At 39.0% G+C, this 14142-nt stretch overlaps 1 protein-coding gene across 1 annotated transcript in view; it reads left to right on the top strand.

Moving 5' to 3' along the window:
- dock3 (dedicator of cytokinesis 3) overlaps positions 1-14142 on the top strand; it is a 946041-nt gene that overhangs the window by 685067 nt on the left and 246832 nt on the right. The window contains exons 15-18 of the mRNA XM_072280136.1: positions 2079-2203; positions 5364-5526; positions 10477-10583; positions 13178-13349. Coding sequence (XP_072136237.1) covers positions 2079-2203; positions 5364-5526; positions 10477-10583; positions 13178-13349 — 567 coding nt within the window. The remainder of the gene's footprint in view (positions 1-2078; positions 2204-5363; positions 5527-10476; positions 10584-13177; positions 13350-14142) is intronic.

Genomic DNA, 14142 nt, shown 5'->3' with positions numbered 1-14142 from the left:
GAACCTTGTCAAATGCCTTACTAAAATCTATGTAGATCACATCCACTGCACTACCCTCATCTATATGCCTGGTCACCTCCTCAAAGAACTCTATCAGGCTTGTTAGACACGATCTGCCCTTCACAAAGCCATGCTGACTGTCCCTGATCAGACCATGGTTCTCTAAATGCCCATAGATCCTATCTCTAAGAATCTTTTCCAACAGCTTTCCCACCACAGATGTAAGGCTCACTAGTCTATAATTACCCAGACCATCCCTACTACCTTTATTGAACAAGGGGACAACATTCGCCTCCCTCCAATCCTCCGGTACCATTCCCGTGGACAACGAGGACATAAAGATCCTAGCCAGAGGCTCAGCAATCTCTTCCCTCGCCTCATGGAGCAGCCTGGGAAATATTCCTTCAGGCCCCAGGGACCTACCCATCCTAATGTCCAACACCTCCTCTCATTTAATATCAACATGCTCCAGAACATCAACCTCACTCATATTGTCCTCACCATCATCAAGTTCCCTCTCATTGGTGAATACCAAAGAGAATATTCAGTGAGGACCTTGCTCACTTCCACAGCCTCCAGGCACATCTTCCCACCTTTATCTCTGATCGGTCCTACCTTCACTGCTGTCATCCTTTTTTTCTTCACATAATTGAAGAATGCCTTGGGGTTTTCCTTTACCCTACTCGCCGAGGCCTTCTCATGCCCCCTTCTTGCTCTTCTCAGCCCCTTCTTAAGCTCCTTTCTTGCTTCCCTATATTCCTCAATAGACCCATCTGATCCTTGCTTCCTAAACCTCATGTATGCTGCCTTCTTCCACCTGACTAGATTTTCCACCTCACTTGTCACCCATGGTTCTTTCACCCTACCATTCTTTATCTTCCTCACCGGGACAAATTTATCCCTAACATCCTGCAAGAGATCTCTAAACATCCACCACATGTCCATAGTACATTTCCCTGCAAAAACATCATCCCAATTCACACCCGCAAGTTCTAGTCTTATAGCCTCATAATTTGCCCTTCCTCAATTAAAAATTTTCCTGTCCTCTCTGATTCTATCCTTTTCCATGAAAATGCTAAAGGCCAGGGAGCGGTGGTCACTGTTCCCCAGATGCTCACCCACTGAGAGATCTGTGACCTGACCCGGTTTGTTACCTAATACTATATCTAGTATGGCATTCCCCCTAGTCAGCCTGTCAACATACTGTGACAGGAGTCCATCCTGGGCACACTTAACAAACTCTGCCCCATCTAAACCCTTGCAACTAATCAGGTGCCAATCAATATTAGGGAAGTTAAAGTCATTTTATCATTCTGACATTTTATTTATTAGTCTAACCTCAGACTTGTTATAGTTACAGGGACACATTTTACATCAAATGACAAGCTATGCATTTCTCTCAATGCAATTCAGAGCAGCTCTTTATATTATGGAATTCATTTCACTATGATGCAAGGAAGTTTATCAGTTTATGGGCCAGCCTCATCTTCCATTGCAATAATATTTCAAGTCTTGATTATATTTTGAGTGAGACTTTATCAAAACTTCTAATAAATAATGATATAATTTTAAATAGTCAGCAATGTAATGGCATTAGTATATCAGCTTTCATATCTTTTCCTGCTCCCTTGTATATAGTTTTGTAGAAGTATCATATAAGATCTTTAGCCATAGTGATACAAGTGGGACAAGCTAACAGCTCAAAAGAACAGTGTTTGGAAATGTTCAGTTAGAAGCAGAAAAGGTTGGAAATATATAACAGATCAATAGATACATCAATATGAAGGAAAATTAATATTTTGGATAGGGTACTTCAACTGAATCCTCCTTTGGGAATTATTTGCTACAGTCTTGAAAACGACATGGACATCTTGGTGAGGTTATATATGTATTCAGCCAGGCATTAACCTTTACTTCAGTTGTTTCTTTTAACTCACTGCTGCAGTTTGAGCGTATGCTATCTGCGCATATACACATCAATGCTGACCCTTTATTAAGTGTTGATTTCGTCCTTGGGCTTTTCCTGTTCAGTATTATTAATGTAATTTGTTTTGACGTGTTATGTGAATGTCATACAGGTGACATCAGGAATGATCTGTATCTGACATTGGAACGAGGGGATTTTGAGAGAGGTGGAAAGAGTGTTCAGAAGAACATTGAAGTAACAGTGTACGTTCTTTATGCAGATGGAGAAGTACTGAAGGTGAGACTTAATAAAATAAACTGTTGAGGTATTTTTCATTGGCTTGTTGGGAACAGCAGACATCAAAATGTCTTGGATTCACTCTTCAATGTTTTCAACCAGTGTTGATAGTTTCAATAATCTCTCTATCTCTGAGCTCAGGAGGAGATTTAATCTCTGTTGCAGTGTTGCCAAAAGGTTTAAGTTGTTTTACAGTGAGCTCCCACATTAAAATATATTTTCTAATTGGGATATAACCATTAGTCTGGTCATTTCAGAACTCAATCCTTTGAATTATGTAGTAGGATCTTTTTATAAGAGCAGATTGAGGTCATTCAACCTAGTGAGTCTGCTCCACCATTCCATCATAGCTGATCCTCTCAGCCTTATTCTCCTGATGCACTTACCAACCACACTTTAAATATACCCAATAACTTCGCCTGCACAGCTGTCTCTAACAATGATATTCACCACCCTCTGGCTGAAGAAATTCTTCCTCATCTCTGTTCTGAAGGGATTGGTTTATATTCTGAGGATGTGCCCTCTGGTCCTAGACTCTCTCACTATTAGAGATGACCTCTCCATGTCCACTTTATCTAGGCCTTCAGTAGGTTTCAATGAAATTTACCCCTTATTCTTCCAAACTCCAGCGAGTACAGGCCCAGAGGATTCAAATGCTACTCATACATTAATCTTTTCATTCACTTGATCATTCTCGTACCCTAATATGTGAAGCATTTATGCCACCAAGGGATAGCATCAGATAATAAGATTTATTTCTGTGGAAACTCAAATGATGACAGTGTGGTAATGGTCAGGAAGATAACCATAGAAGCAAATGAGTGTAGTCCTAATATTTAGATGGGAAAATTATTGGAAGAGGAAAGTGTAGCAATTTAAGTCCAATACTTTAAAGAGAAGTATAAATGCATTATGGTTAGTGAAGATGTCATTTATAACCTTGGTGGTGCGCGATGATGGATTCAATTCATAAGAGGTTCTTGTTAAAGGATACAAAAATATTTATATTAAATCCTTAAATTCTTAACTTTGTAATACTCTGGACACAAAGGTAGAGACAAAAATGCCAGTACTATATTGTTAACCTCTGCTGAAATGATAATTACAGTTATTTCAGTATTCCTTGAGGATAACTAGCTGTCAAAAAATGTTAATAATGTGATTGGATTAAGATTTAGTGCAAGAGGAGAAACAGAAAGGGGTTAATATGATTCCCAATTGAAATAAGTTCACCAATTGACATTTTGTGAGATTGAACTGACTGAAATGTCACTGATAGACTGCTGTTCAGGTGCATGCCACCCAGTATAATGGGGGCAGGGATTTTGAATTGTTTCTGTCTAGTCACTGGAAAATACACTTCAATATTAAAATAAGTTTGCTGCGGTCTTTCTCTGTCTGCTTCAGCTTAATTGAATTTAATGCTTTTTACTTTATTCATTTAATTCTTCACAGATTATTGCAGCAGTTTATAATCACTTTGGCAGCTTGAGAGTCAAAATTAGCATTCAATTAAACTGATCAATATTAATCCCTCAAGCAAGTTGTCCAATTATAGAATCAGCATTGTAGATATATTAATATAAGTCAACAGAAAAGCACAACAAAAATGTTATTAATTCTTTACAAATTTGAGTTTGATTCTAAAAATTGTAAGTCTCTTGAGATTACAGCCTGGACATTTAATTGTAAGATCACATGGGTTTTCATAAGGACTCAACATTTGTGCATTAGATTGGTCTTTAAGATTTTTTCATTTTATTGATACCTATACATGGCTGCAGTGTACAGTTTCAGATTGACTCTGATTGAACATGCACACATTCCTCACTGATAAGGAACTCAGCTTTGATATTGAAATGCATTTTATTTTGCATTTGTATTTTAAATCTGCAGTTAGTGATAGCTGGATAAAACTGGTTAAAGCAGCAGTTCTTAAATTATGGGTAATGCTTGAAGTTGATCACAAAGTCGGTTTGGCCTTGGGGAAGATTGGATTTGTCCCTCAGCACTGTTTCTCGTTCAGCCATTGCCAACTTGGTGGTCCATGTCTATCAACAAAACAACATCAGAACAAGCCCATTTCCACCTAGGCACACAGTAGGACAGTCCTTCAACTCCAGAAAAGGCCTCCAGGACAGATTTTCCAGTCTCCTTCAGGATGCCATTGAAGTAGAATTATCATCTACTAAATGATCATAGAGCATGGAAACAGGCTGTTCAGCCTGCAAAGTCCAGATTAACCTTCAACCTCCATTTACACTTGTACTACATTAATTCTAGTTTTTATTCTCACTGCATTCACGTTAACGTCCCTCAAGTTCCACCACTCACTTACACAGAAGGGACAATTTATCTAACAACCTGCATGTCTTTGAGAAGTGGGAGATTACCAGAGCACCCGGAGAAACCCCAAGTGGTCACAGGGAAAATGTGAGAACTCCATCCAAACAGATTAACAAAATTTACAGGAGAAAATCTGCAGAAAATCTCCAGAATTTTGTATGTGTTGCTTAACAAAATTACATTCAACAGTTAAAGTACTGAAGGTAGCTAAAATGTTTGTTTCATAACAGTATCATTGAAACTTCGAAGCACACAAATAGATATAGTCCTTCCAGGAACAGAATTGGAAAGCCCAATCACTCAAACTTTAAAAAGGCAGTGAGCCATTGTTTTGGGGCCTTAATACACAAATTTTTAAGATTTCCTGAGATTCAGAGTGCTTTAGCACATTGTCCCTTGTGTTCTGACACTTGGAGATAAATAAATTCAGAGTGCTGACATGCAAGTCTCTTTGTGTGTATGTAGCCCTGTTATATGTTGAGGCAGTTCAGTGTACTTTTTGTCCTACTGCACACAATCTGTTACTAGTTGGTGTTTGGATTGGTCAGGCAACAGCAGATTTAAATGCTCCTCTGAGACGAGGCTTCAAGCAGGTTGTGTAGATTGCTACAGAGTAAAAGGCAAAGGAATATTCTCAAATGTAAATAATTTGCATAATAATCTAAGACGCAAAAATTAAAACCAATTGAGTGTGCTGCACTTGCGAGGACTGAAAATGTAAAGTGGACTTTCTTAGAAATGCAACTGTACCAACTGTAAAATATTATTCAAGTTACTATGGACTGTTGCAAATATTACATTTTTTTATTGATAGGACTGTATTAGTCTGGGCTCTGGAGAGCCCCCTATAACTGAGCATTGCTCCTTTGTGATGTATCACAACAACAGTCCACGATGGGGTGAGATCATCAAGCTGCCCATTCCAGTGGATAAATTCAGGGGTTCACACCTTCGGTTTGAATTCAGACACTGCTCAAGTAAGTACATCATTGTTTTAGGCAAAAATAACTGAAAGATCATTAATATTTTCATTCAGATCTGCAGAATCAACAAGCATTTGTATTAATTGTACATTTTTCCTTCAGAACCCAAACACCATCTTCAGAATCTTCAAAAGCCTTATTGGGCAATGTAATGCATGATAGCTCAATGTTTTATAGGCTAACTCTTCTATAATAGTTTCCCTAGTTTCATTGCTAGGAAAGGGACCATCCAGACTTGTGAACCATTCTACAGGCAAAGAAAAGATGCAAGCCATTTCAGGGCCGTCCTTCATCTTGTATTGGATGCTTTTGAGGTGGTCTTAAATGAAGCCCTGCTTGCTGAAATGACCTTCAGCAGCTGCAATGTGGGAAACCATGTGAGAATTAAAGACAGAAAATAAATTGAAACAATATTTCTATCTATACTTTTTAATTAAGGGTATTTTCTTGTGTAGCAAAAGACAAATGAGCATAATGTTTATTGTTCTCTGTAGTGGAATTGTGTATCATTGAGGTGATATCATTGCAATGCTGCCCAAGAGGCTGTATGGTACTGTGGGATAATGATTGTATATTGAGTATATTGAATAAACAGCAATGCTGTATGCTTAATGAATGTCTTTCACTAAATGTACTAGCCCAGATTTACATAAGAGCAAATACATCTATCACTAACCCCAATTATACACTGTTCTGTGTTTATCAGATTGACTGTTAATGGGAAAACTGTGCCTTTAATTGCTGTTATGCACTTCTCCTTTCTATGTTAATCCTCAAACATGGTCCAGATGTCAGGGAGAAAAGGATAAGGGTTAAGGGAAGAATTGTAAGGCCTTGGCTGAAGATTTTACTGTTAATGATGGGTCTAATTGATGTGATTGATTAACTGAGCTGATATACAGGAGGGCTGGTATCATAGACTAAAAAATTACATTGTCACGGAGGATTGAGAACAATAATGACTTTGAGAAACAAGAATGAAAATCTTTTAAATGAAGCTGCTCTTATCTGGAGCCATTATAAAACAATGAGCACAAGGTTAAAGAGTGAGAAGGGCTTTGTGTGGATTAAAACCCAGGCAACAGAGATTTAGATGACATCAACTACATAAAAGGTAGAATAAGAAAACTAACCAAGAGTGCATTGGAATGGTCAAGCATCATGAATATTTCCACAGCACCATTTGGTTATTTACAACTAGAAATAGACATTCCATAGAGAACTGGATGCTTTCTCATTGCCTGCTGTCTCCTGTATGTTCCACCATTCTCAGGATTGGGCCTTTGTCCACAAGGGAGAGGACAAACAGTCATAGCAGATGACAGTGAAATATTGTCAAGTAACCTCTCTGAATTACTCAATTTTTTTTTCCTGCATCTGCATATAATATGTATGATTTCCTTCAGAAAAGCTTCATGAATCATGCCTTCTCTGAGTGGTACAATAGAATCTTCCACTAATTTGAATTGGTAATAATGAAGTATACACAGAAAACCACATTTCGGTAATTGATTCAGATATATTTTGTCACATTTGCATTGAAACATGCAGTGAATTGTGTCATTTGTGTTAACAAACCAACAAACTCAAGGGGCAGCCTGCAAGCGTTAACACACATTCCAGTGCCAACATGGTATGCCCACAATGCTTCGCAGAATAACACAAGCAACAGAACAAAACAACAGCAGCAAAACAAGCCTCGTTACTTACACAGACTACCTCCAAGACCCCAGTGCACTCTAACATCGGGTCTGCAACATCCCCAAGTAGTTTTGCGGACATTGAGACTCTGACTTCTGGGCACATCAACCCAGGGGTTTGAAACGTCAGGACTGGACTTCCAGACTCACTGACTTTGGTCTTTGATCTTTGGGTTTCGACCTTTGGTACCAACCTCGGCACTTATCAATCATTGGACTGCGAACTCTAAGCCGTGAACTTCGAACATGCACAGACATCCGATCTTTGGCGGGGGGGGGTCATTGGTCATCATTGCTGCTGCCCACAGTCTGCCGAACTTGTGACCTACCAACCTGGGGCCGAAGTTGGGGTCACCAGCCTTCATTCACTGGCAATGGTAAAGCTCCCAAATACAGATATTCTTGTGCTTCATGTGGCACTCATTTCTGCAAAAATTCCATCTCGTTATGGGGAGTACCTAAATCCCTCTGGAACTTTCACACATTGAAATAGTTACCTCAAAATGTATCTGATTTAATTAAATGAAGGTTAATAGAAACACAAAATCGGAAGCAGTATGTAATTTACAGTCCACCTGACCTCTCCATTTACTGCTTTTATTGAAGTCTTGATGCTGGAGTGATTAAAATAACTTTTAAATGAACAATAATGTAGAAATAAAAACAGAGTTAACTTGCCAATAACACATTTTTATTATTTATTTTTAGAGATAGAACACAGTAAAAGATCCTTTTGACCCAATGAGCTTACGCCATCCAATTACACCATTGTGACCAATTAACGTACTAACCTACATGTCTTGGGATGTGGGAGGAAACCAGAGCACTTGGAGGAATCCCACATGGTCACAGGGAGAACGTACAAACTCCTCACTGACAGCAGAAGGAATTGAACCTGAGTTGCTGAACTATAATAACGTTACACTAACCGCTACGCTTATACAATGGTATTCAAAATTATCTGGTATTTCATCTTCAGGTTGGCATTCTGAATTATTTTGTTACAATTGCTGCTTTGACATACTACATCTGCTGAGGCTGTAGTCAAGCTAATGGGTGGCTTCTCCTGTACAATTGACAACTGGCAGCTGTAACAATGATGTAGATGTTGGTGCTGTTACCTCACAATTCCAAGGACTCAAACTTAATCCTGACTTTGTGTGCTGAGGGGAAATGATTGAGGCATATAAAATTATTCAGAGTTTGCACATTCTCTCTGGGTGCTGTGATTACCAACCAGATCCCAAAGATTTTCTAGTAGGTTCATTGGCTATTACAAATTACTCTTTAAAGAATTAAAAGGAAGTTGATAGGCATGTGTCAGCATAAGTCTCAGGGGCACTGGGATATAAAGAGAGGGAAATGAGATTGTGGGATCACTTTCCTGCGAGCCAACATGGGAGCCTATGGGACAGTCTTGGATTTGTTGGAATGGCTATGGGGTCAGCTTGGGGTGTTAGAGGTCAAGGATGAGGGAGAGTTAGAACTTTGGGCAGTAAATGAAGGGACAGAAGCTAGTGTCAGAATCCAGGTCTGAGCGCTTCAGTCAAAGGTTAACAATCCCAGAGGACAGGTTGGTAGGCAATAGGAGACCAGCACTCACCAGGTCAGCGAGTCCTGGTTCAAAGGTATGTACAGGTGGGAGAGCCGGTGACCACCCCAGGTCTGTGCCAGTCTTGAAGTCGAGGCCCAAAGATCAAACCCATGAATGGTAAATCCAGGGGCCGATACTCAGAGGACTGGAGGACAAGGCTGAAGGGCTCGACGAGTGCAGGTTTAGAAGCCAGAAGGTCGAAGACTGAAGTCGATGAGACCAGAGGGCAGTGGTTACAAGTTCAAGCCAGAGACTGGAGGTTGGTTGGCAATGTGAGCGGAAAAGGGTTTGTTTTGCTGTTACTGTCTTGTTTAATTTTGCTGTTACTGCTTGTTTTGTTCTGCTGTACATTGTGGGCATGCAATGTTGGCAGTGGAATGTGTGGCAATGCTTGCCCCCAGCACATTCTTGTGTGTGTTGGCTGTTAATGCACATGACACATTTCACTGTATATTTTGATGCACAAGTGATACATAAATCTGAATAAATCTATAAATTTGAATAAATTGCCTCCTGTGTTGTTATAAGTGTAGGCACTGCAGTATGAGACTGCTGGCTTCAAAGCACAGTTAAGATAGCTTCTGAGAACTTGTGGGTGGAGAGATACTGGCATCTTGAGAAAGGACATCATTTTCAAGCTCCACATACCAGTGGAACTTTCCCAGGATGGACCATGGCATGAATTGTATGCTCAACACAAATTATACACACCCATGTGGACACAGGCAATTAACTTGCTTGCAAGTTTAACAAATAGTGATGAAAGATTTCACAAGTCTCATTTCTTCAGTGGTTCTGTCTACTGACAGTGTAACATTAACCAGCTATCTAGGGGGAGTAATCTGTGATAACTTTGGTTTCTGATTAATCTTTTGTGCATACTATAGTGGTTTCATTTTCCATATTTGTTGATACATGACTAGCATTTGAATTAATGCTGCTTTTATAAATCAGATATCATTAAGTGGGATATGAATATCACTTCAGTACAACATAATGCAGTTTAAAAAGAAAACTAAAGGGAATTGTCAAAACTCAAACCAAACATCACAGCTTTTAGCACTGATTTAGATAGCTTTTGCTTCCAGATAGCTGTAAGTAAGGTTGCCTGCATTGTTGGAGTGAAAAGTTATCAACCTGAAATATCAGTTTCATCTCCTTCTTGGGTAGTTGCCACCTGGCCTGCTGAGTATTTTCTGTTTTATCTAAGATTAGGGCTTCTGGACTGTATTAAGAAAGGTTCTTGTTGCATATTCACCAACAGGTCTCTCCACAACAAGTCTTGGAAATCATAGATTATACAGCATGGAGAAAGGACGTTCAGACCATTGTCCATGCTAAGCAACGGGTACCCTTTGGTATTAATCTCATCTTTCAGCACTTGGTCCATCATCTTCTCAGCCAAAGTGTTCACCTGCACACATGTGACCCAACTTCAACCACTCTCACTGGCAGTACAATGCACATGACTACACATTAATAACGTGGCATCACATTCCCTAGTAATCAGAGAATCCATTTTTGCCCTTCAGGAGAAAGTTACTGAGTGGGGTAAATGTGTGTGGCTCACCACTTTATACAAATAATTTAAGGTTTTGCCCTTTTTGTTCTTGTCTACAGTTCTAATTTCATTGTGCAATGTTTGTTTAGCAAAAGACAAAGGAGAAAAGAAGCTTTTTGGTTTTGCATTTACACCATTAATGCGAGACGATGGTACAACACTTTCAGATGACATTCATGAGCTGTATGTCTACAAGGTAAGTGACAGCTCATTTGTTCATCTCCAAGAAATAATCATGCATGTGTGTTGTATCTTAAATGCTGTATCCTGACAAGAGCCACTCAAGAGTCAACTCCCTTTCAGTGGTCCTTCCATAAGGTAGTAGTGTCTAGAACCTGAAGCTGACGCTTACTCCCAGAACTGGCAGTCACTTCTCATATTTAGAAGATAGCTATAACTGTAAGCACCTTCCAGCAATATGCTGGGTAACAGAGACATTGAAACTCTTCATAAATCAGTTGATTCACTTTGTGATTTCTTTCTGGACCCTCAAAATTCTTCCCTAGGTATAATCTTGAATCTGAGCATAGCTTACCAATGACTTTGAAAAGCCTCAATAATCATAAAGATTTTCCCACTCAATCCTACCCATTGAATCCTCTTATAAACTCAAGCATCCTCTTTTGTGTCAGTGTAATACTCCTGTTCTCGCCTTCCTACCCACACTATTGATCACATCAAAATCAGATACACATGACTGTCAATTAAGAAAGTGTCAACTGTGAAATTTATCCTAATTTCTGTTGTTATTTTTTATGGGAATTTGATGTAGCATGCATAGTACGATTACCTGGACTTTTCGCACACCTCCCAGTAAAAGTCTTTTTAATTCAAAATTCATTATCTATCATGTTAAATAGAACACATTTTGACATCTTATGCCAGCCCTCAGAACTCCAGAGATGTTATTGTTGTTGCCTGTATATTATTGCAGACACTGTCAGCATTAATTTACATGATCAGATTTTATTCATACTCAATGGTTAGCAAGAAGCAATTTTGAAATAATCAATTTAGTTTCACTGTTGAATGCCCTTGTGTATTTACTGTAATTGATGCAAAATGATTCACTTTATGAATTTAAATACAGAATTGAAGGAAAAATTTAATATAGCCTTAAACTTGCATATCCCTGATTTAGGCAGTCTGGGAGGCAATTCAAGATTGCTTATTTTTCATTACCGCCATTAAGGACAGCATCACAGGGAGATGACATTAAGCTCTTCATACCTCTGACAAAACTGAAATATCTATTCATTTTCCTTTTGGAAGTTATGATTAAATGTTTCCGCACTGTTTAGGTAGTGCATTCCAGATGTTAACAACTCTGCATAAGGGTAACGTCTTTATATAGAAGTAGAATTTTGCACTTGAGAGACAAAATGTGCTGCAGTCGTAAGTGGCAGATTATGCCTGAACACCAGTGGGCTGATACTCCAACACATGGTATATAAAACCCATTGAATGTAAAACTGTAATCCAATTTATAGCACAGAGTTACAGTTGGAGATAATATCTCAACATGAAAGAGGTGATACAACTGTCACACTAAAATGTAACACACTTAGTCACTTGTTGGAAATGTGTTTTCACATTTTCACCCAGTTAGCTCAATTCTCATATCCCATAACAATCACAAATAATAATTTAAAGTTTTTCCCTCCAAGGAAAGTACTAACAGTTCCTCAAATGAGAGAAGTCAGAGAATGAAAATTATAAAATTATAATTGCCCAATTAGGCAAAACTTTTAGGAACTAGAATCTAGTGGAGAAAATACACCAAAATATAACAATATGAGCTCTTCAAATCTGTTACCCCATTCACATTTTCATTTACCTGCTTTTTTCCCCTTTTCCTAAATATTTACAGCAATACAAACCTGTCAGACTAAGACTTGAAGACTGCAGTAAATCTCATATCCACAGCCTTTTTGTAAACAAAATTACAGATCTTCAGTAACATTCATATGAAAAACTTCTTCCTACTTAGTTTCCCCTTTGGTTTGTCTTCTTGATATTCTTCCTGAATCACGTATGCCCCAGTTTCCTTTCTGCTGGTCAATCTTCTGTCCATTCAAGCATGTTACCTTTTGTACCATTACATTTTATTTTCTGCAATAGACTTTGACAGGTGTTGTATCAAATATTTTCTGATCTGAGTGTAGGAAATCCACTCATTATGCTGCAGCACCTGTTCCTTCATAGAACTCCAATTAAACATACTTGACCTTTTACAAAACCTTGTTGTGACTTCGGTTACCTTCAGTTTTTTTACCTAAGAGTCCTGCTTTAAGTTATTTCAGGATGGCACTTAACACTTTCTGTCTGCCAGGCATTAAGCCATCTGTCCTATAGTTTGATGTTTCCCTCTATTTCTTGAATAAAAGAATTGCAATTTGCTACTTTTCAATGTATTGGATCCTTCCAAGAATATAAGAAATTTTGAAAAATTAACAGCAACATGTCAACTATCTCACCAGCTACTTCTTTTAAGATTGGAGGATACAGTATATTAGAACCACTGAAGTTGACTTCCTCATCATTGTTCTTGAGCCTCCTTGAGATAATGGCCAACTTTTCTGCACTTCTGTCTGTCTTGCAATTGAACTTTGACTTGAAAGGGAAAATCAGGTTACACCCATTTATGTGCAAAGGCAAAAGAAAGAATCCAGCTAATCAATATGCTGCACTTCATTTTCAAACTAATTACTTTAATTTGTGACTTTTGTTGCATGTAACAGGCAAATAGTAAATGGGATTGATTCATTATTCTGGAAATATAATTTACAGTGTGATGAAAACAGCACATTCAGTAACCATGGGCTGTACCTGGGTCTCCCCTGTTGTAAAGAAGACTTTAATGGCTGCCCCAACATCCCATCCAGTCTTATATTCCAACGAAGTACCAAGGAATTCTTCTGGATCTCAACCCTACTCTCATCTACTAAACTGACACAGAATGGTAATGTTGAAATATTTTTTCTGCCTTCCAGTTCCTGTGCTATGTATCTTTTTACTCAAGCAAGTTTCAGAGCCAAAGTATCAATGCCCATTGAACTCTAGCATATGAAGGAATAACATGTTAATCTCAAACTTCTTTCTCCTAGCTTAGTGGTAGTTGCATTGGTTGGTTACACCTTTTTTGAAGCACCAGAGCAAAACGGTAATAAGATTCAGATTCATTTATTTATCACATGTACATGGAACATAGAGTGATATGAATTGTTTGTGTTGACAACCAACACAACCTAAGAATGTACTAGGAGCAGCCCATAAGTGTTCCCACACATTCTGCCGCCATCATAGTATATTCACAATGCTCAGTAGAACAACATAGAGCAATGCAGAACACAACAAGTACCAAACAACAACAGCAAAAACAAGCTCCTTACCTCCCTTCCAGCCACCTGCACACATGCACAGACTTTCAACCTTAGCACAGGCCTCTAGGCCTCCAGGCTCCAAGTTTCAGCCATCGGGTTTCGACTTCTGGTCGACCTTTAGGCTTCGATCTTTAGTATCAGCCCCTGACTAGCCAATTCCAGAACCCTTGAACTCCAAGCTCACTGACTCACCAGCCCCTTACGCCTCCTCATGCCCCTGCTCGCAGGTATGTGCTATCCCGGGACCCACAACCTGGGTCAGCCTGACATCCATGGGTGTCCTTCGTCCACATTGCATGCCTTCAAGCACGGAACAGAGGCCTGGACTCTGGATGTCCTTCCTCACCCATCAACATTGCTGGCTTTCAAGCA

Source organism: Mobula birostris, chromosome 16 (assembly GCF_030028105.1).
Source record: "Mobula birostris isolate sMobBir1 chromosome 16, sMobBir1.hap1, whole genome shotgun sequence".
Lineage (NCBI taxonomy): Eukaryota > Metazoa > Chordata > Chondrichthyes > Myliobatiformes > Myliobatidae > Mobula > Mobula birostris.
Note: the sequence above shows the minus strand (reverse complement) of the source record. Positions and strands in the feature narration are given on the sequence as shown.